This window comes from Anser anser (assembly GCF_964211835.1).
Source record: "Anser anser genome assembly, chromosome: 3".
In the NCBI taxonomy this organism is placed as follows: domain Eukaryota; kingdom Metazoa; phylum Chordata; class Aves; order Anseriformes; family Anatidae; genus Anser; species Anser anser.
Genome location: NC_139722.1, coordinates 62,096,286 through 62,119,074, shown reverse-complemented (window position 1 = coordinate 62,119,074; position 22,789 = coordinate 62,096,286). Strand labels below are relative to the sequence as shown.

General features: G+C 34.1%; 1 protein-coding gene across 5 annotated transcripts in view; it reads left to right on the top strand.

Moving 5' to 3' along the window:
- The window catches only part of AHI1 (Abelson helper integration site 1), a 98,060-nt gene that overhangs the window by 11,771 nt on the left and 63,500 nt on the right, over nt 1-22,789 (top strand). For all 5 annotated transcript variants that reach the window (XM_083829367.1, XM_083829363.1, XM_083829364.1 and 2 more), the window contains 14 exons: nt 1,271-1,881; nt 2,441-2,598; nt 3,561-3,774; nt 4,851-5,043; nt 6,485-6,580; nt 8,165-8,350; nt 8,925-9,080; nt 10,919-11,051; nt 12,002-12,125; nt 14,303-14,532; nt 16,014-16,117; nt 16,703-16,821; nt 19,784-19,914; nt 20,836-20,976. In XM_083829367.1, the coding sequence (XP_083685493.1) occupies nt 1,271-1,881; nt 2,441-2,598; nt 3,561-3,774; nt 4,851-5,043; nt 6,485-6,580; nt 8,165-8,350; nt 8,925-9,080; nt 10,919-11,051; nt 12,002-12,125; nt 14,303-14,532; nt 16,014-16,117; nt 16,703-16,821; nt 19,784-19,914; nt 20,836-20,976 (2,596 nt within the window). The remainder of the gene's footprint in view (nt 1-1,270; nt 1,882-2,440; nt 2,599-3,560; nt 3,775-4,850; nt 5,044-6,484; nt 6,581-8,164; nt 8,351-8,924; nt 9,081-10,918; nt 11,052-12,001; nt 12,126-14,302; nt 14,533-16,013; nt 16,118-16,702; nt 16,822-19,783; nt 19,915-20,835; nt 20,977-22,789) is intronic.

The window sequence follows — 22,789 nt, the reverse complement described above, 5'->3', positions numbered from 1 at the left end:
GAGTAAAACAAGATAGTGATGAAGGTTTGCAGGCTCACGTAATTCTGGCCATACAGTGTGGAGGCAGTTGACTTGCATAATGAGTATACTCTTCCTAGTCATTGAATATTATTATACCCACAGGCTAGCGTTTTAAAATCATGATCCTCCAAAATGTGATTGCCACTGCAACTTCACTCTCTGTCCATGTCAAGTATTTTCTTCTCTTCTTGTAAGTTTATACATTTTGGTGATCATACATTCTTTTACACATACTGTCCCTTCCTAAAAATGTTTGAGACAAATGTGATTTTGTAACTGAGAGAAGAATCCTAGCTAGAAGTGGAAGCTGGCCGTGTTTGTTGAGGGAGGAAGGTCTCAGCAAAGAAAAGATTGGATACATTCTGTGTGTATGTAAGCACATTCTTTGTGTTTTAAAGTCCTTTCGTAATGTTTCGTATGGAAACTCCAGAGTTTTATTTAAGAAGATAGAGTAAATGAACCACGGTGACTTTATAGAAGCTCTATCGAGGAACAGCAATCTGTGTGTCAAGCTTCTTACAGAACTGGGCATAAGTTACTTGCTGTGTTGTTTGTAGTTATGCTGGTTAGTAAATCAGGAAAAGACACCTGAAGGAGGAAGGAAAGTTTACTACATGTTCTCTAAAAAACACTAAAAGTGGTCAGAAGGAGTACAAAGACAAATGTATTAACTGAGATTAATCTCTGCTAGTTTTACTAGGCTGGTCTTTAGATTAATTATTTGTCATTTAACTAAGACTAATATGGATTTTTTATCTTTATATATACTCTTGGAATAAGTTTTTGGAATCAGTTTTTCAGTTTTAACACTTTCTAATATAATTTCATTATCAAAAAGTTTGTCTCTAGCTTGGATTTTAAATGTTCTTAAACATTTAAACAAATGTTTTCATGCTACGCGTTTTCTTTAAGGGTTTCATAGTGTAAAGCATTCACGTATACTTATGGAGTGGACTTGCGGATTTCTTTTTTCCTGGATATACATAAGAGTCATTTAAAAACATAGTGAAAATAAACTGAAGGTGAAGTGTCCAAACATAATTTTCTGTTTGTTTGTTTGCTTTGTTTTCAGTGCAAATTATCTGTTGTCTTTCAATTTGTCACTTGTTAATTTTAAGAAAACTTAGATCCTTGATTTCATTTTGCTTTTTTCTTTGTGTAATTTTGCTTAAAAAATAACAAAGTAGCATGTTCATCCTTAGAATGTGATTTTTATTACAAGTATGTTTTATATTCTTTTCCTTTATAGCTTGACACCTTTAGAACTAATATTGATCTAACTAAAGAAAGTGGGAATGATGAAGCAATTATACACAACACATATAAACCTGAAGAAGAGAGTCCCCGATTTACAAAAAATAAACTCAGAGAGAAAGCATCAATTGCAGAGAAGATAAATAATGATATTGTTAGTGGTGAGGCAAACAAGCAACCAAAGTCTAACAAGAAGAAAAAGAAATCACTGTTACAAGAACAATTTAATGAGGAGGAAAATTTATATGAAGCTAAACTGGAGAGTTTTGAAAAAAAGATAAATGATTTTCCAAAGAAAAAAACAAAAAGTAAATCACAAACAGATGTGCCTCATCAACAAGGTGATAGAAAGATTAAAAATTCCTTGACTGAAGTGAGAAATGTAACTGAATTAGAAGAGGAAGAAGAACTAATTCAAGCCTATCAGCTGCATGTGGCTGAGGAAGAGGTAAATGCAATTAAAAAGAAAATAAGAATGAAACTTAAAGAACAGATGTCTGAATTTACTTCCACTGTTCAAAGCCACAAAGTTGCACTGAATGATGAAGTGGGCAAAAAGAAGAAAAAGAAGAAAGAAATCACAGTATTTTGTGAAGCTGAAACAAGGTACTGTGATAAACTACCTTACAACAATATGAAAACCTTTGCTGAAAGTTCATACACACGTAGTATAGTTTGTCAGAGAGCTTTTACCTGTACATTTTTTTCTAAGTGATGAACAAATGGATAATTCTGTTACGGAAATAATTACTAAATAGTGTTTCATAATGCTGAGATTAATATTAAATTTACATATTTTGTATAACTTTTTAAAAAATACCATTTGATGTCTGTTTTATGTGGAACCCACTCTTAACCATTTAGTATGTTCTTTTGGTAATGAGTGATGGCCCTAATTCAGCAAAAAAACTATATACTTAGCTTTATTCAAATGAATGGTTCTGCACACACACAGGAAAGTGTTTGGAATGGAAAAAGGAAAGAGACGAATTCTGGGGAGCCCGGGGTGGGGGGAGGGGGGCGAGAATGTTGTATTTTCAAGATCCACAGATGATAAGTTAGAGAACTGAAGATGAAGTTTCAGGTGGATTAATGATGTTAACAAACAGTTGTATTCATATTTGCAATAGATTGCAATTGCTGACAGTAATCCGTAACGTTTCAGTGCAATGTCCCTTTCTGAGCTACAGCATCACCCAGCAGAAGATAGCAATGAAAATCATTCATTGGAAAGGCAATTTGTATCAGGAGGACAGAACCTGGAGGAAAGCATGGAAAAACAGAAACCAAAAGCAAAGAAGGTTAAAAAGAAAACCAAAAAAGGTATGCCAGCAAAATGTTAGAATGGTGTGCTGCTTTATCTAAGCCTCTGTTTTGTTTGTTTTTTAAAGTATTTTGCCTGTAGTACTAATGAAAGTGACTGAGACTGATGTTGAAGTTATTGAAGTTTATTTAGTTACTTGTATTTTTGTGCTTCCAATTCTAATACTTTTTTTTTAAAGGAAGTTAATTTGATGTATCTATCCAAAATCTTGAGAATTCTTTTACTGGAGATAACTTTAGAATTGTGAAGTAGTTAACAAGTGTCTTTTAAGAATAATATTTTATGTATCTACCAACTTTACAGTTCATTACTTAGGTGCATATTCTAATTGCCTTTTTGTTATTTCATCACTTCTTATTTGCATTGTAAAGGCTGTATCACCACTGTTTTAATGTGGTGCTCTATTTAAACATAAGAAATACTTTTTCACACAACATATACTAGAGAGTTGGAGAACTCATTTCTTCAGATGTTGCAGAGACCAAAATAAGTGATTTTTTTTAAAAGGGACATTACACAAATTCACGAGGAATAGGTCTTTTGATAACTATTAAGGGTGGCAGTCTTACTTTAACTTCTAAATCAGGATGTTCTTTAGCCAATGTTTGATAGATTCAGGCTTTTTTTTTTCTCTTTACAAAAAAGCTGTAGGCTGAGCAGGATACTGAACTGCATGAATTTTAAGTCCTTGTGGCAAAGAACTTCCGTCAGTTAAGAGAAAGACCTCTGCCTTTAAATAAAAATGTTTGTTAATAGGAATAGATTGTATGAATTTATATATACTATGCATTCAGTCATTCAAATTTTATGATTTTATTTAACCTATTACAAAAAGAACATATGAAATACTATTACTTTACCATTTATTGCTAAAGGAATGCAGTGTTTTTGTTCCTTTAAACTGCCACTAGCAGAACATAGTAACTTCTGGTTGTTGTTGTTGTTTTATTACTATTTCTAGAAGATAACACAGGAGTTACTGCAGAAAATGATGAGGAAATGAAGGATTCAGAAGTTTCAGTTCAGTCTAAATTTGGTTTTGATGATGATCTTGTATTGGGAGTTCATATCCATCGATCTGATCGACTTAAAACTGATCTCCTGGTATCTCATCCTATGGTTAAAATCCACGTTGTTGATGAAAGAAGTGGCTTATATGTCAAGAAGGATCATAGGTGACTTTTTTTAATAAACTATCTGTTGTCTGTGATAAATGCTTTTTTTTTAATCCCTAGAAAATGTAATATGGAAGTAACCACAGAATGGCTTGGATTGGAAGGGACCTTAAAGATCATGTAGTTCCAACCCCGCTGCCAGAGGCAGGGATGCCACCCACTAGATCAGGTTGCCCAGGGCCTCATCCAACCTGATCTTGAACACCTCCAGAGATAGGGCATCCACAACCTCTCTGAGTAATCTGTTCCAGTGCCTCACCTCCCTCGGAGTGAAGAATTTCCTCCTAACCTCTAATCTAAATCTCCCCTCCTTTAGTTTAAAACTATTCTCCCTCCTCCTGTCATTATCTGATTGAGTAAAGAGTCTCTCCCCATCTTTTTATAAGTCCTCTTTAAATACTGAAAAGCCACAATGAGGCCAGCCCACAGCCTGCAAGGTCATTTGTTCGCTTCTACATCTCGGATAATGCAGATATACATACTGTAAATTTGGGTGGTATTCCTTTCTTTTTGAGTTTTAAACACTCTGCACTACTACTAATGCTGTCAAGGTTCATGCATTTACAGCATGGTTTATTCTATATTCTTTCCAGAGAGAAAATTTCTCAAATCTCAAAAATATGTAGAAGCCAAGATTAGAATAAGTAAGCAAAATTCTTGTAGCATAAGTAGCACTTGGCTTTTCATTTTCATAAAAGGACTTGTAAAATCCTGAAATGAAGTTTAGTTCTTTGTATTTCTAATCACTTCAGTTGCCTCTTTCTACTGTCATTATTGATACGTATCCCAAAAAACAGATTTCAACCCTGCTTATGCATAGTGATCCTGAAAGAGTCTATGGAATAAAGTTGGTCATAGTAATTTGATTGCTAGGGTTTTGCAATTCAGCCTGTTGCATTTCTACATACGTTGTCAATTGCCTTAAGCTTTGTGTGGCTTTAGATTTTTATTTTTCTTTTAAAATCAAATAAATGGTATCTTGTATTTGCTTTCACTAACTTAAATTACTGTTTCATTTGAGATTCCTTTTTTTAAGGCATTATAACAATTATAACTGTTTGGAAATTTTCAAACAGCGAGAGGAAAGTTTCATCTTATTATGAAGAAGAACAAATAGAGCATGTTCTTCCTATTATGACACAACCATATGACTTCAGACGGTTTAAATCAACAGTTCCAGAATGGGAGGAGCAAGTAATATTTAATGAGCGCTTTAGTTACTTTATTCAAAATACTGAAGAAAGCCCTCGGGTAATTCTGTTTTTTGAGGTAAGATTAAATATTTAAAATTTTTGCTTGTTATGATTTTGTGTTACATTTGTGTTTCTTCAACGGTATAAATTTCTCTTATTCAGATGTCTTATTTCAGTTATATTGAATTAATAGCAAAGCTTTAAGATACAGCATTAAGTGGAGATATCAAAAAGCAGTATTGGTGATTGCTAATGTTATTTATAAGCTAAAAAACATGTTCTGGAAGCAGCAAGGGGAAGAAAGCTTTCTTATGAACTCATGAAACTTGTGAACTTTATAATATGTGATTTATAATATGTGATTTATAAGATTGTTCTAGATCAGGAGGGGTGGCACCACATAAAGAAGATATCAATTTCTTTCCCACATTCTTGAAATATGAAACAAAGTTTAAGCATGAGAAACTCAAAGATGGAGTCTGTCCGCTTGTAGCAACACCTTTTCTCTTGTACCAATGAACAAGCTGTTGCCTTGTTTTCCATTAATTTTTTTAGATATCTGCTTCTCTCTCATTCTTTATAAAGTAATTATTAGTTCAGCCCCCAATCTGGTTGTATTTATAGGAAAAAAAAATTGTGGAGTATATATTCAACATAATTTTCAGCTCAAGTATTACAGTATTTATAAGAATGTATATATATGAGATTCTGCAGTATTAAATAGAAAACAAAAAGCTAATGCAATAAATACTTTTTCATTTTAAAAAATCTCAAATACATTGTATATACAATATTCCCGTATGTTTCTTTGTGTTCTGTGATGCTCATAAATGAACACATTTATAGAATTAAGAGTCCCTGGTTACGTAGGACAAAAGTAATTACAGCTGAGTGTAAAGATTCTTCATCGGAATCACATTAACAACGGAGAGCCAAAGTATGACTACACTGAAAGCCTACTGTTTGATTTCAGTGTAGGTTTTGAAGTAAAAATTTCAAGATAGAATGATATACTGGAAGAATTACAGGAGTTGCTAAATACAAGAAGATTCTGGTCTGATAAGAAAAATGAAGAATCTTGTGGGCATAACTGATGAAGTTAGGAAAGGACCTAACCATTTTTGACCAACCATTTCCAGCTAGATTAATTTACAGCTGGTTCTGGCTGTAGGATTTATTATCTGTATGTATGATTTGTGAACTATATAGGATTTACGAAAATTACACATGAACTTTTTTTATTTTCTAATGAGACAGAAAGGAAGAAAATTTTTTTTTAAGATCAGATTTATGTTCTTTTTTAAAATACGTCGTATATAGTTATGAGGCAAATGCAAAAGGTTCTGTTACCTCTAATGGTGTACTTGTGTGGAAGAAGTACTGTTTTTGTACTTGCCTAAAATTGAAATCTCTTTAATTTAATGAATCACCTCTAGCATATTTTCAGCAGTATTTTCTATTAATACTAAGTATATATTCATTAGAAGTACACTTATATTCCTTGTTAATGCTTGCAGATCCTTGATTTTCTAAGTATGGATGAAGTGAGAGCCAACTCTGATACACAAACTCAGGAATGTGGTTTCCGAAAAATCTGTTGGGCATTTCTAAAGGTATCGTAAATATTTCAAGGAAGAAGCAAAAATTATAAACATTTTTTATTAAGTTATCTAAAAGAAACTCGCTTTTTATGAAGTGGTGAAACATTTCTGAATATTTCCAGACAACAGAGATGAAAAACAAATCTTTTCTCGCCTGTCTGTTCCCTCCTTTCCCTCTCCTTTCCCCCACATAAAATCCGTAGGAATACATTTATCAGTGAAAACTTTATTTTTTTTTCAAAAAACTATAGGATGTGTAAGAATTTTGCTTATTTGTCAAGAGTAGATTTATTTTTTTTAAATTTTCATGAGATTGTCTTTGCAACGGAAAGAACCAATCTGCTGATTTATGTACCTCGGCTGTGCTGTATTTTAATGGCATTTTTAGTTTTCTGGTCTTTGGAAAGACTCCCTAGCCTGATGATAAAACGTCTGTCATTTTTAGATGCAAAGCCTGAAATGAGATATAGGTAGTTTAGCCCACATGTCATGTACCTTTTTCTCCTTTTTAGAGAGACTTTAGTGTGCCAAATGGGACTTCTGAGAGCTAACAAGGTATTATGTGCTCTAACTTGCCTGAGGATTGTACATTTTGACAAACCCCTTTGGATGGTAGATCTTGACAGTCATTGAGCAGTCCATAGCATGAGACATACAGGAGAGGATAAATGGACTGCAAGCTTAGGGGAAAGCACAGGGACCTCCAGGTCATTCTGTACTGATTCTCTTCTCGACACTTCCCAACGTGAACCTGCAGAAATCAGGGGTGTGGTATTCCCTGTCTGGGTGTATGTCTGGGCATTCAACACAGCCTACTTCTGAGCAAATGGAAGGATGAATTTCAAGCTAATAAATACAAATAAAATTACAACCTGTTCTTACTACTTATTCTTTATTACATCTGTCCTTTCATCTATCAGTCAGAGTAGAAGCGTCTGGATAAACAGTGGTCAGTGTTAATGGCAGTAGGTACACAAAAAGGAAAACACAAGCATTAATTTCTGATTTGTTCTAACAGCATGTATTGATTTTTAATCAGTAATAGGAATTCATTTTTCTAACTCTATTTAGATCAATAAAGAGAACTCTTCTCTCAGAAACTGGAAGAGTTAATGCTTTCATGTATCTTCTGCTCTGAGTCAAATGAGACAGAATGGGAAGAAAGTCTGCTCTGAGTCAAAGCCTTACCTATGCCCTTTGCTGTAGCATTCAAACTTACGTGGGTGAGGAGGCAGGAAGAGGCTTTTCGTGGATTTACAGTCATTTGAGATTTGGGTGATTCCAGCAAGTGGTATTTAAAAAAAAAAAAAAAAGTCAGTGGGACTGCAGAGGGCATCCCACCTACTGGATGTTGTCACTGTGCACATGAAGTATATTTAAGAACTAGACTGCCATCTAAGCTTTAATCTTAGTGATTTGATGAAGGGGATATTTAATACATGCTTATTTCATTACAGCTTTTAGGAATAAACTTCCCCGATGGGAAGTGGATTTTAGAGTTTATCCTGTAGTTGTTTACAATATTAGAAATAGTCTAAGACTTCTATTAATTTTATGTTAATGTAATGCTTCTTCTCTTTTTAACTGCTCTCCCAGCTTGTTGGTGCAAATGGAATTCTAAATATTGGTGGAAAACTCCGTCTGCAATTGTATTACCCACCTCCAAAGACCAGGTCACATTCAAATGTTGTTGAGGTTTATGACTGGTGGGCAAGCTGTCCTAGAAATCGTTACCCATCAACTTTATATGTAACCATAAGAGGCATAAAGCTTCCAGATCACGTGAGTTAAATTAAATATATTTACAGATACACAGACTTTTCTGTAGGAGTTAGTAACTAACTGGAGTGTATGTATGATGCATCTGTAAGCGTGCATATAAAAGCTGTACTTATATGTAGGATATAAAATGGTTAGTATGTAACTAGTCATAGTAAGAACTTTGCATCTTAAGATTCATGTTCCAAACTCAGAACTTCACAGCTATCTTTAAAAAAAAAAAAAGACATTGTCTCCCGTGTGCAACTTTGCATATTCTGCCATTGACAGTCAGAAAACTTTCAGGGCATGTTCTGGAAAACAGGTATTCCTTCTCATTAGGAGAAACACTATTTTAAGTCACGGGGCTTATGCAGGTGTGTAAATTCTGTAAGTGAGAGGGACAGTAAGTGACTTAACTCTGAATTGCTTTAAATTTTTGCTATTCGATTTTCATGTATGAGGTTTCTTCCAGTCTCTTCATTTTTCAGATGTAAAAATGTAATGCATTTAAAGTTAAGTACTTTTTTAATCTTTTCAGATATCACACTGTTCATTTTAAAACATTTTTCCTGATAATTAATTTGTTTGCCTTAAGGTTGCTCCTTCTTTCCGTTCTATGGTAGCTGTTCAGCAGGAACAAAGTAGTGCAACACTGTGTGAACTCCAGAGAGAGGGATCTAAAAAATCATGTGAAATCACTTCTCCAGAGGAGAAAAAGGAGCAACTTAAATGGACAAGATTGCCTGGACAGGTGAAGTATTTTTTTTTTTTTTGCTTTTTGAAGAAAAATAGTTTAAAATTCTACTGCCTTTTAATAGCTTTATTTTTATGATATGTTATGAAGCAAGTCATTCATTGAAACATTAAAACAATAACAAGAAAACTACTAAACAAAATACAAAACACAAGGAAACTTTAGAAATAGTAGTGGAGGCATAACATCTAACCAAATATGGTTGATCTAATCATTTTTTCCCAGAACAGTCAGGTGTTTTTAATCTCCAGAATTCTCAAGGATCTGAAAGAGTAGGGCTCTTCAGGTAGTGGAAGTAAGACAGTTTCTAGATTTCAGCTCAGTTGTACAAGTCCTTTCAAAGAGAACACTTAAATATACCTGAACTTCATTTTATTTCCCAGTAATGTTTGCTAATTATAATAGTAAAGAACAGTCAAGTCTGTTTTACAATGCAAATTTTCTTACTACAAATAGCAGGATACATAAAATGCATATTTATGTTAGTTAATTGCAGAAAATTGCAGTTCTGCAAATGAGTGTGTATTCAAAACCAAGTGAAATATAATCCTAAGAATATTTGCTTGACATCCAAAAACAAACAAACAAGGCAGCTCTTTGATTCTTAGACTAGTCCATACACATAATGAAGAACCCTTATTAGCAGTGATCATCTCTTTTATGTCGTGGTGTCTTGTGAAAGAATTTCAGTAAGATTATCATGATGCATGTCCTTGCTCCAAAGAATATTAAAACAGATATTTCTTTTAAAAGAGATAATAATCACTCCAAATTATTATTTCCTTTATATACATAAAAATGACTCATCTTTAAAGCTAAATTACCTTTTAAAGAACCACAATATATTTGTATGTCTCCAGAGATATAGATTGATAGGCGATGTTATTTTTAAAAATCCTCCATGTAATTATGAATTACTTATGAAATAAATTGTACGTGAATTGCAGCTTTGTGAACTCTAAGAAGTTTGTTCTAAGCTGAAATTTATAGATTCAACATTGTAATGATTTATTTTAGAGAGGTTAAAAAGCATTAAAACATGTTTAGTTTCTAAAAAATGTGTTTACCTTTATTCTTGAGTGAAGAGTGGATACATAATTATTTAATAACCAGATCTATTTGTATGTTTTAAATGCATAGGAATCTGTTCATACACATTTGTCACTCTTAAAAATCAAGTTTAGATTAAATATTCATATAACTACTCTGGATATTTTAATTTCTCTTAAATTTTTAATTTAGTTCTGGGGAAAAAGCCCATGGATAAAACAGAGGAAATATTTTGAGAGAAAGAGATGCTATACTACCTGTATAATTTTTTGAAATATTTCATCTCCAGTTAGACTCTGAAAAAATAAAAATAAAAAATGGAAAATTGAAATACAGATGAGGAATGATGAAGGTGATTTGGTAGACCAAACTTCTGAGTTCCTGTAGTTACTCTTATGAGTTCATGTCATTAAGTTAGTAGAAGTTGTGCTTAGACTCCTTAAACAAGTTTGACTTACTAATTTCATAGCTTATATTACTGAGGATAGTCATGATTAAGCATATTTTAAACTGAAGGAAATGTTAATTTTAGATTTTCTTGGGTTTTAAGGACTTTTTATTTGTCTGTTATAATGTGCAGAAATGAACATACAAAGTAAATGCGATCTCGGTTATGCTGCAGAACTGTGCCTCTTTATAAGGTTGAATTTTTCTTTTAAATTCACTTTGGATATTAATAGCTTTTGAAGACTTGTGCATGACATAGTTGAGAATGTTTTTTTTTTTAAGCATTGATTAGTTGATATTTATAACTCTGTAATCCCAATTCTTGCCTGAAAAGCTAGGCTTGTCGCATACCAAACAAACATCTGTTTTCACTGAGAGGTGGAGATATGGGTTGTTTCTGTATTCGTTTCTCACATGATGGGAAAACCCTGGCAGCAGCATGTGCTGGAAGGAATGGATACCCTATTGCTTGTAAGTTAATTTTTTTTCCCTATAATCGAATTAGTTTGGCATTAAAGGAAAAAGTGCATATTTAATTTTTTAAGAGGTTTTGTTTTATAGTGTATCTTGTAAATTTTCTGTGCATTAAAGACTTGAGGAAATGATCTGTCTGAGTTAATAGGGCTGGAACTGGCTTTTCATACATGGTAATATATATACAAGTCAATGACGTGAAATAACAGTGTTTCTGCATAGAATCCTAATGGAAGTACTAAATCAGTTTACATAAAGAACATGTTTTCTGATAATAAGGTTTTAAGTGAAATAACTTTTTGAACCCTCACCCCCCACTTTTTTTTTCCTCTAATCTATCGTCACGTCTGGAAAACTGTCATCTCCAGACTGGAGGCTGCTGTCTTCCATAGTCCAGTTCAGATGGAACTACAAATATTCCTTATTACTCAGATTTAGGGCTGCTTGTTCACAAGCATCAACTGCATAGTACTTTTCTGCATAAGAATTTTTAGATTTACAGAGAGTAGTATTTTAAGTGTACAAAGTAAATGTTTAAATGCAAGGAACTGTAAGTCTAGATTCCTTTATTGTACATCTGCAGAAAAATGATCTCTATCTTAATATTTATCTAACATTGGTCATCTGCAGCCACAGTTTCAGAAATTAAAAAAGAAATAATAATCCTAATGTGGTTCTAATAATTTAAACCTTGTGGGCCCAACTTCTTAAGCATTAAGGCATTTGTGGCATCCATGAACCACTAGATGGAAGTATATGCTTGCTGTCCATGTATACCTAGCAACTATTTGATACTGTTTTCTGAAAATGAAAAGGTAAAGAGCATGAATTGACTTATGCTAGCAAAAACTCAGCATGAGACTAGACTAAACTTTGCACTAGTAATTGTGTATAATGGATTGTAAACACTTACAAAAATTTTATTTTCCTGTTTGAACTTCCATTAGTGTATGAAATTCCTTCTGGACAATTCCTGAGAGAATTTTATGGTCACCTTAACATTGTGTATGATCTTTGTTGGTCAAAGGACAATCAATACCTTCTTACTGCATCCTCTGATGGTACTGTCAGGTACGTGTGATAGAAATGTTCTGGCAGACAGCTTCAGAAGTGTGAGAGAGAGAGTGGTGCAATTTTGTGTATATAAATTTGAGAGCAAAGCTTTTGCAAAAAAAAGTGTATCTAAATGTACAGCAGGAAAAAAAGGCGTATTTCAAGAAATCACTGAGACAATTGGAGTACTCTATCCTTAGAGAATTGTCATATTCTGAATGCAGTATTAAGGTTAAAAATTTGAACTTGAGGCAGGAGATTTATAGTTGCCATGTTGCACATATATAAGCTTTTGAGTTTCTGGAGATATAGTTAAATACTTCACCTTTAATTACTGTAATTATAATTCGATATTATTTGAGTCTGAAGATGAAAACGTTTTCCTCAACAATTAAAAAATGTGCTTCAATGCAGTGTTAACTGTTAAAATGTTAAAATCATGATCTGTTTGAGGTTTCAAAGCAAAACTCTCAAAACTACAGAAAGAACTTGAAAATATGGCTATGACACTGCAGAATTTTACTACAAGCAACTTCATAGGTTTTTATAGACTTTTTTTGTTTTTAAGCTCTTCAGATTCCTATCTGTTGTTTCTGTTGTGCAACTCAGTAATGCTACAGGGAGTTGCATAATTAAAATGCCAGAAGAATTGTTAAACGATGCATTGTATATGTGGAGCCTTCTTGCCCCCTCCCCACCCACCCCTTCTCCCCTTTTCTGCGTAGGAATGAAGAGAATATTTTGAGTGCTTGTTCCATGTTTTTCTTTCCTTTTTTTGTTTGGATGCAGATTAAAGAAAAAATTTTGATATTAAAGTAAATATTGATTTCAGTCATTTATATTTAAACAGTCCAGCTGTTCCTCAATTCTTGAATTTGTGGCAGCATGATGAAACCGTAGTAATCTGCCTCCTTTTCTGTGTACTACACATAGTCACTGTATGAGTTATTTCCTGTATTTATTGTCCGTTGCCGTAAGCTCCTTAAAAGTGCCTCAGTTTAGGAAAGGAGTAGTTCTTTTTTGCTTTCATGTTGGGAACATTTGGCCTGAGAAACATGGTAGAATTAAAGGATGAGGACCAAAAGATACCCTGTAATTGTAAAGTCATATCCGTTTATTACCTGGATCATCTCTCAGACTTGAGTTCTAAGGCATCTTAAAGCGAAGTTTGAGAACTTAGGTGAATTCTTCTATATATATTGTTTCATATTGGCATTGCTGCTCCTGAGGATACCCAGGCTTTAGTCCCTCATTATTTCTGAGCAATAAATAAACTTTTCTGTTGTTAGAGTAAAGCCATTCTAAAAGATAGGTTTGTGACCTTTGCATGGTAAGTTGCAAGTTAAATGGTATACTCTTAAAGATTGTAATTTTGTAATGGATTTACCTCAGAGTAAGCTTAGAATTCTTCAGCAGTCACCAGAAACAAAACCTGAAAGGACAGCACTCAAACAATTAAATTCTGTGTTGTAACTGTGCTCTCTGAAAATGCTACCCACCTGTATTTTATGGTTAAGGTACTATTCCATTCTTTAACCTCATCTTGGGAGAAGGCTCAACATAGGTGCACGCAAAAAAAAAAAAATTCCTAAGAAAGATCTGATCTTACAGGTGTGGGTGGTGAAGGATAGGAAATAGAGCCATAGTAAAAACTGAGTTTACATGAAGAAAAGGTCCTTGAGAATCATGATCATCATGGTGTGGTAGGTAACTGTTGTTTTAAAATTTTCTGGAGTTCTAGTTATATTTAGTGGTCCTGAATGTTCCTTTGTGGTTTTTTTTTTTTGGTGTTTGGTTACCTGGTTGGTTGGTTTGTTTTTTTTGTTATTCTACTTTTTTTCCTCATTAATGCTAGAACATCTAAAATAATGTGTTTATAATTACTGAAAGAAAAAGAAACCAAACCATTCCATGCATTGCTTTGTGTATTCAAAAATGTGCAAAATATCCATTAAATGAGTATGTAGTCATGAAATTACCTGGAAGACGGAGTACTTTGTGAGGTATTAAACATATCTTAATTCTTGTGTGAGAAAATGATATTGAAGGATTAAATATAGGTGAAACAAATTAGTAAGATAAACAAATGCTGTTAAGTATTTGCAAGCGTTTGACTTTAGAACCACTAGCACAAAATACGTCAATTATACATGTGTATGTGATTGCTTTATTCAATAGATATCCTTTCCTTTTAGAATGTGGAAAATTGAAACACAGGCTGCATCCGCAGTGAGAGTTTTCCCTCATCCTTCATTTGTTTACACTGCAAAGTACCACCCAGTTGCTGACTCTTTGGTGGTGACAGGATGTTATGACTCTGTGATTAGAATCTGGAATGCAAATGTGAAAGAAATCCATGGGCAACTGCTACAGGAGCTTGATGGTCACAAAAGTTTCATCAACACACTTTGTTTTGATGCAGAAGGTATATACATAGTATTACTTCTTCAAATATTACTCATTTCAATCGAAGATCAGTTTGAGTGTTACTTGAGCCTCATTTCATAGCAACAATATGAAATGCTATAATAGAATTATTTTAGCTGTGTTAGCAATTAATATATCAGTATTGTGCATTATTTGGTACTATTTTGGGCAAACAGAAAGGAGCGTGTAGTCCCTGTTATAACTGAAGAGTAATCAGAAAAGGTAAGCATAGAAAAGACAAGCAAAGAAATATGTAGCGATCCAGAAATCATGACTGGGCAAATTTTTATAGTAGTTTAGTTTGCTTTGTTCCTGTAGCTAGCTATTGTTAGCTAATGTTTTGTATCTATCGCAGTAAAAATTAGCAGAAAATAGAGCACAGAAGCTGCTTTTCAGAAGATGCAAATGCATCAGGATGCAGGTGAAAAGCCTAGTAGCTAATGTAGAGAGGTAAGTTTGAATAAAGTAAGTTGAGATAAAGAAGTAAGTGGAAGAATTATGCAGTAACTTAAAAGCAGAAGTAGGTATTTGAAACCAGCTTCTAGAGAACTATCCTAGCACTTCAGAAGATTTCATGATCAGAACAGTAGTGAAGACAGCTCCTCTATATTGTTCAAAGCTGTCAACTAAATACAAAGATAGAGGAAAATAAGGTAGCAGTAATTAGATTGTGAGAATTTTAATGCTACACTGAAGAAGTGGGAAGGTGATGAACTTTTCCACTTTCTCTGCTAATGCTGAGAAGCGAGAGAAGGACAGAGATTAGTTATAACATTGTGAGGAATGTTAACGGGTAGATTAATAGCTGAAAGTGGGTGTGAGAGATGTACTACTGGATGTTGGGAAAAGTTGAAGATAGATGAATGAATAAGGTACTTGAAAGCGTTTGATTTCTGGTATTAGTGACATCATTAGTAGTTGTGTGTTTCATTTTTGGGGATGATCATGGGAGTACGTACTAAGAAGAGGAAAGATGCATTTTTGTAAAAATAGATAAGTAAATTGTGCTCAAGAACAACTATTGGAATTTGTTCAAGGTGTTTCCAGAGAATGTATCGGTAAACAGTAGATGATTATGTAACACTTATTAAGCTATAAATGTTCTTTTTTGATGGCTCCCTGGAATATGAGTAGAAAAAGAATACATTTAATAACATTTTCAGCATCCCTGTGTCTAACTTATTTGCTAAATGCATATTTGTGGTTTCAGCTTTCAGCACGCAAGTTTGAGCAGAATCATAGAATCCTTTAGGTTGGAAAAGGCCTCTGAGATGATCTGGTTCAGCCTTTAACCTAGCACTGCCAAGTCCGCCATTAAACTGTGTCAGTGTATTTGCACTGAGTATATCATAGCAAAAGAGAGGAAGGCATTGGTGTTTGCCTATTCACAAAAAGAATAGAAAAAGTTGTTCGTTGTTCGTAAATCCTCTTTATTTGTTCTTTTGCATGGTATTCTTATATGAAGTCTTTATTTCACAGGGCTCCACATGTTCTCGGGAGATAGTTCAGGACTGATAATAGTTTGGGATACATCTGTGAAAGGAAGTTCTCAACACCTATTTCAACACTGGAGAATTAATAAGGTATACAGATTTCTTAAACAAGCATTGTAATATTTATGTGAACTGTTCCAAATCTAGTCATTTGATTTGAATTCATTTTTTTAATACATTAACATTTGTTTAACTGGAAAGGTGTATTTTCTTTAAACAACTTGTTAACAGTATGAAGCAGCTGATAGAACATGCTATGTTTCATTGACTTAGCACTTCGGAATTACTTTGCATTTTTTATTTTAAATGTATAAAACATGAAAATGCTTGAGGTTTAATGATGTTATTAACAGATATATGCTTATTCATTAAACTTATTCTCTAGAGGCAACAATAAAATAGACCACAGGTTTTACAAATCAACTTTGTTCATACTTTTGAGATGTAGTGTTCAATCAGCATTTCTGTCATCAAGTGTGTTTCAGAAGTTTAGAGTCATAATATAATCTGTTTTTTTGGTTATGAAAAGCTGATTGCTTGGGATACAGTGCCTTAATCTAGGAACAGACATTTTCAGTACTTGAATAGAGTGAAGAGAGCATGAAAAGAGTAATGCAAGAGAAAAATGAATAATAATGTTTACAAACATCAGTTCTAAAACACCTTTTTCTGTAGGAAATAAAAGAAAATGATATTAGAGGAACTCCAGTAAATCATTTGGAGGTGCATCCAAATGGAAGGCGTTTATTAATACATGCCAAAGACAGTACCCTGAGAGTTATGGATCTCAGACTGTAAGTAGATTTTGGTATTAGTGCATATTTTCCTTTGTTTTTAAAACTTATTTAGCAGGGAAGTAAGGTGCCATAAAGCTACTAAATATATTATGGCTGTGAAGAAGAACAGATGTCCAATAACTAAGGATAGCAATATTAGGGCTAGGAAATGGTTTCAAAACACTGTTGTGTTGCATACCTTTTGTGTGATGTTGGGTAAGTCTTTTAGAACAGAGTATCTAAAAATGACTGGATTACTTACTGAAGGCAGCATGAAAGAAAATACCATAATCTCCTAAAGATTGCATTCACTTTTAAAAATGGAATCTAGGCCTGAGAATAACTTTGAAATTATAATATTCATATATTTGTGCTTTAGTTTTACATTAGAAAGACTGTGGAAGAGTGTTTTCATGATAAAAATGGAATGGAGATCATCATCATATGTACAGAATAACGCAATGATGTATATAATGGTTATATTGAACAAGTGGTAAAATATCTTAACCCAATTTTTTTATTTTCTTACTTTTACTAGTTGTGAACATAATGCTTTAATAATAAATTACAGTAGAAAACAAGGGGTTGACAGAATCACTCAAGTTGTTGTGGTTGGATGCAACCTGTGGAGAGTGTCTTGTCCACCCCCCTCTAAGAGTAGGTGAGAGTAGGTTGCTCAGAGCTTTGTCCAGCTGAATGTCTCCAAGGATGAAGACTCCACAACTTCTGTGAGCAATATGGTCTAGCGTTTGTTCGCCTGCAAAGTAAAGGAAGCTTCTTCGTAGGTTTAATTGGAATATCCTGTATTTCAGTTGGTTCCCACTGCTTCTTATCCTTTAACTATGCAAAACTGAGAAGAGTCTCACTCTCATCAGTTGCACACATTGATAAGATGCACCTGAACATTCTCTTCTGGAAAGTCACACTACAGATATGAACGCTCTTTGTAAATGATTCATCCCATCTTTAATTTCATGGGCTCCCTATCCATGAAAGGAGCCAAAGGGTGACCCTCACCATGCAGAAAATCAAAGGTCTCTGGTGTTCTACATGAAATTAACTGAGGGAAGTACCCTCCCCACCCCCTGGAAATCTCACTCTTTAATAATATTGGATTGGGTGTTTGAGCTAGCTGAAGACTTTCTAGTTTTAAAGTGTCTCTCTTCGTTTATAACTGCAAATATTAAACTATAACAACCATGCTAGAAGGCTGAGCTATCCATGTAACAAAAGCATGAAATCAGTAGATTAACTGAGGTAACTTGTAGAGCTTATTTAAAGCTGGTGATGATCTCCTATCAATACCATTCCAGAAAAGTGCAGAGTTGTAGTTTGAGAAAGAAAACTGAATGTGCATATTAAACCTCTTAGAAAGGGTTAACATGGTATGCAATTGCACAATTATTTTAAGTCAGTTTATCACTAGGATACAGCATCTCCCCGTCTCCCCCACCTTTGGCCATGTATTCCTAGTATTTTCTCTGCATCAGCTCTACAGATCTTTGGATGCAGGATAAGTCAGATCAGTGAACTGATCCGACTAAAAATCAGCCTACAAAAAACAAATGATTAATTTTCATTTTAATCAACTATCTGATCTAACTCATCCAATAGCTGCCAAAACACTAGAGAAGTGAGGGAGAGCCTGGGAAAATAAGGGTGGAGAGGGTAGCAGCAGGACTGCCGCTTTGACCACAACGCAAAGTTACATTGGCTTAAGTCTATCAATAAACCACAGGGTCAGATACCCAGTAGTGATAATTTTACACGTCATCATTAACTGTTCATTCCCTGTATGAGAAAAGAGGGGGTGGAGGTCACAGATCAACACAATTCACTTTGACAGATAGTTGTTCTGAACTGTCCTCTTTCAACTTTTTTTTTGATCTTACTGGATAATGCTACTGTCCTGTCACTCAGGTATGTGATCAGGGTTTTGGTTCAGACCTTGGGGTTTCTTTCTTCTGCAGGTTAGTTTCACATTTTGCAGAGCTATTCTACATGACAGCTCAGAGAGATTGTCTTTCTGTTCACACACCAGAAGCTCTTGTTTGGGCGAATATGGTCTTGCACTGTGCTCATTATAGCATACTTTTCCCCTTCTTGTCAAATAGAATTGTATCTCAGGTATATTTATCCAGAATATTGTTAAAAGTAATTCTACCATCCAGTCATATTAACTGCATTACACTTTTCCCAGCATATGTCCATTGTCTCTTCAGTAACATGTTTTAAATATTAATGTCTTCATTCTTTGAGGGCTGTCATGGTCTACTGCCGTTCTGGCCTCAAAATCTGCATCACACTATTACTCATATATTAGTCTCCACTTCGAACTTCCATACCTCTTTCCCAGCTGTACCTCATGTTTGAGATGGCCTCTTACAAGCTGGGTTATGCTTCTTTAAACCCTTCTGCAAATTCTCTGTTACATGATGTTAACAAACTATTTAAAAGTAGTTAATTAGTAGGTCATTATAACTATGCTGACCAGCAGTGTCTCACTGAAAAAAAAAAATGGATACCTAAGTAGCAAAATAGTATTAAAACTATTAATATTAATGGTAAAATAATTAATGTTGATGTTTGAAATTTGTTGATTCTACTGCTGTTTTTGTAGCCAGCGAGACATTAGCCTGAAAAGTTTGAGACCTGCTGGATAAATACAAGCACTACTGGGATGTAATCAAACTCAGGAAACATAATGAAAATATTGGCAGAGCTTGGAATAATAGTGCTAATTTCCCAATATTCTTTGAATCCCAGAATCAAGAAAACTCAAATAGCTATAGCCATATTCATTCTCTAGATCTGAGTATATGCCTTTTCAAATGAAAGACAAAGACATCTACTAAATTATCTATAATTTCAGGTTCATTAAAAAACAGGGAAAATGAAGGGTAAACACTACACTCAGCAAGAAGTGGGTTTACAAATGTGGAAGTATCTGCTATGTTTACAAATTGTTCTTTATCTTCAGTTTGGCTACAAAGAAGTATATAGGTGCCACAAATTACAGGGAAAAGATTCACAGCACCTTAACACCATGTGGCACATTCCTTTTTTCTGGAAGTGAAGATGGGAAGGCGTATGTTTGGAATCCAGAAACAGGTAATTTTATGGTTTTTAAGCCAGTTTGTCAAGATGGTGAGGAAAGGGTTCTTTAAGTTTTATTGAAACACCCTTTTGGTATGAAATAAAACTTCAGTAAGATGTTCTTAAATCTTGAAGTCTTAGCTCTACTTTTTAAATAGCTGTTACTGATTTTCAAGATCTAATCCTCTAGAGGAAATAAATAGGCAGAGGTTGCATTTGTGGTATTTAGCGGGAATGGAGCACCTTAAACTCAGCTGCAATTCCGCAATATGCAGATGTACATCTTAAAACAAAATGCACAACAGTGTTTTAAGTCAACTTTTTCTGTGTGCTTGTGTGTTTTGGTCAACTTTCACTCCCACTGTCAATATTAAATAATTGAAATCTACAACTAAGATAGCTATCTCTGGTGAAATGCAAGCACAAACAAATACTGTGGAACGCCACCTTTCCAGAACTTGCTTATCAGAAAAACACAACTCAGTTAACCTGATGCATCCTCTGAGGTTTCCTGTAGCTACACAGCTGTAGGTATTTTCTGACTTCTTGAATAACTTAAAAACTTTTTAAAAAAAAAAAGGCCAAATAATATTTTTCAATAAGGAAAATGTCCGAAGAATATTTACAGCAGCAGTCACTACGTTGCAGTAATACAGGCTTTAAACAACTCAAACAGTGATATGCGAAGTACTTGCATTTGCCATACTACAGTAATATATCGTTTAAGTTGTTAAGCTGTGTGTTTAGCTTTTTAAGATGAGAACCTCTTTATCTTAACAGTATAAAAATGAATTAGTTTATAGCTTCAGAATCACTGACTACTTCAGAAAGCTAAACAAAGACTTACAGTGCTTTGGCACTTTACAAAATACTGCAGTTAGTCAACTGTATCAAATACGTTTCCATGGTACTGATAACCATATTTCACTTTTGTAGGAGATCAGGTGGCAATATATTCTGAACTTTCTTTCACATCTCCGCTTCGTGATGTTGCCTTTCATCCACATGAACACATGGTGTCATTTTGTGCCTTTGGTCAAAACCAACCCATACTTGTATATATTTATGATTATAAAGGTACAGTACAAAATCTTTTTTCTACATATGCTTGTAAATGTTTTATTTTTCAAAGTGATTTGCTAGTGTTTGTGCTTTTGAAGGAAAAAGAAAACTGTATTTGGTGATAGTATCTATCTATATCCTGGGAGATACCAAGAGGCTTCAGGGAGACCTCATTGCAGCCTTCCAGTACCAAAAGGGGCCTACAAGAAAGCTGGAGAGGGACTCTTTGTCAGGGAGTGTAGTGAGAGGACAAGGAGTAATGGCTTTAAACTAAAAAAGGGTAGATTTAGATTAGATATAAGGAAGAAATTCTACACACAGAAGGTTCTGAGGTGCTGGAACAGGTTGCCCAGAGAAGCTGTGGATGTCCCATCCCTGGAGATGTTCAAGGCCAGGCTGGATGGGGTTTTGGGCAACCTGGTCTGGTGGGATGTGTCCCTGCCAATGGCAGGAGGGCTGGAGTTAGGTGGTTTTTAAGGTCCCTTCTAATCCAAACCATTCTATGAAAACCTGACTGGACTTTACTCTGAACAGGGTGGTTGAACTAGGCAATAACTAGAGGTCTTTGCTGCTTCAGTTTTAGATGTATTACTGTATTGTTCTGTGTGAGTCTGTCAGCACTTTATGGCATATAGGAAGCGTCATGTAAATATTTAGAATCCTCATTTCAGAATCAGGGTGGATTATGAAGCCAGAAAATACCATCATTCTGAAAATTATTGAATAGCTTAAAAAAAGTCAGTATTTTGTGTTAAGTTAAAAAGTAATGATGAAGAGCTCTGCAGAAACTAATTCATATGAGAGTGTATAGGTTGTTTTATTAATGGGTGTTAAGTATCTGTGGCAGATATATTTATTCTCCATGTTATCTGCATGTTAAAGAGAATTTGGTGAGAAATGCTAGCTTTGAATTTGTGATCTGCAAAACAAAATCCAGACTGTCTTTTGCAGTCTTCTCTGGTTTTGTGTTTTTGTGGTTAGCTTTAGCAGTGTCATTGTTTCAATTAAGCACATAGTTTCAGATGTCATGTTACATCTTGACAGTAGATAATGTTAATGCGAATTATGCATTAATTTTTGCATATCTTTAACAGATTTTAGTTTGAATTATATTTGCAGTGAACATAGGTTTATAAAGCTAATCCTGTCTTTATACATTTACTTTTTAAATAGCATGTACTAATGAGATTACTCATATCAAATCTCACAGCTCAGGTTATTTGTCTATTGAACTGGTTGACTTTTACAGGAAAATAAAGTGGAATGACTTTACTATCAGTATTCAGTACTAAACTTCAACCCAGTAAGATATCTGCATTCTAGAGAACAATGGAAAATGTGTCAGTTGAAAATAAAATGGACTGTTTAGTAGACAGTCTTTAAAAAGCTAATAAGGTAGTTTAATGTGTGTATATTTAGAGATCACACTGATATCACACTGGTAGTTATTTGTATCATCTGACTGTTTAACTAAGTCACTGGTGACAGTAAGATTTTGCATAGGTTGTGGTATTTTCTATATTGTCTGTTAGTAACTTTTTGTTCCTTTTTTGGTTGAAAGCATACAGTTTGCTTTCAGAAGATAGTCTTACTGCTTTAGTATTGAAAGAGTTAATCATATAGTAATACTAATTTTAGTCACTGACACAGTTTTTCAGACTCCAACAGTAGGTGTTTTACATGCACAAGAACTTTTATAAATATCCTGGACAGAAGTTACATGAAGAATTCTGTTAACCTTTGTTGGCTTGAGACCTCAGTATAAAAATGACACAAGCCAAATGACGTGTTTAAATGAGAGTGGGCATAACTTTTAATGAAAGTGTCC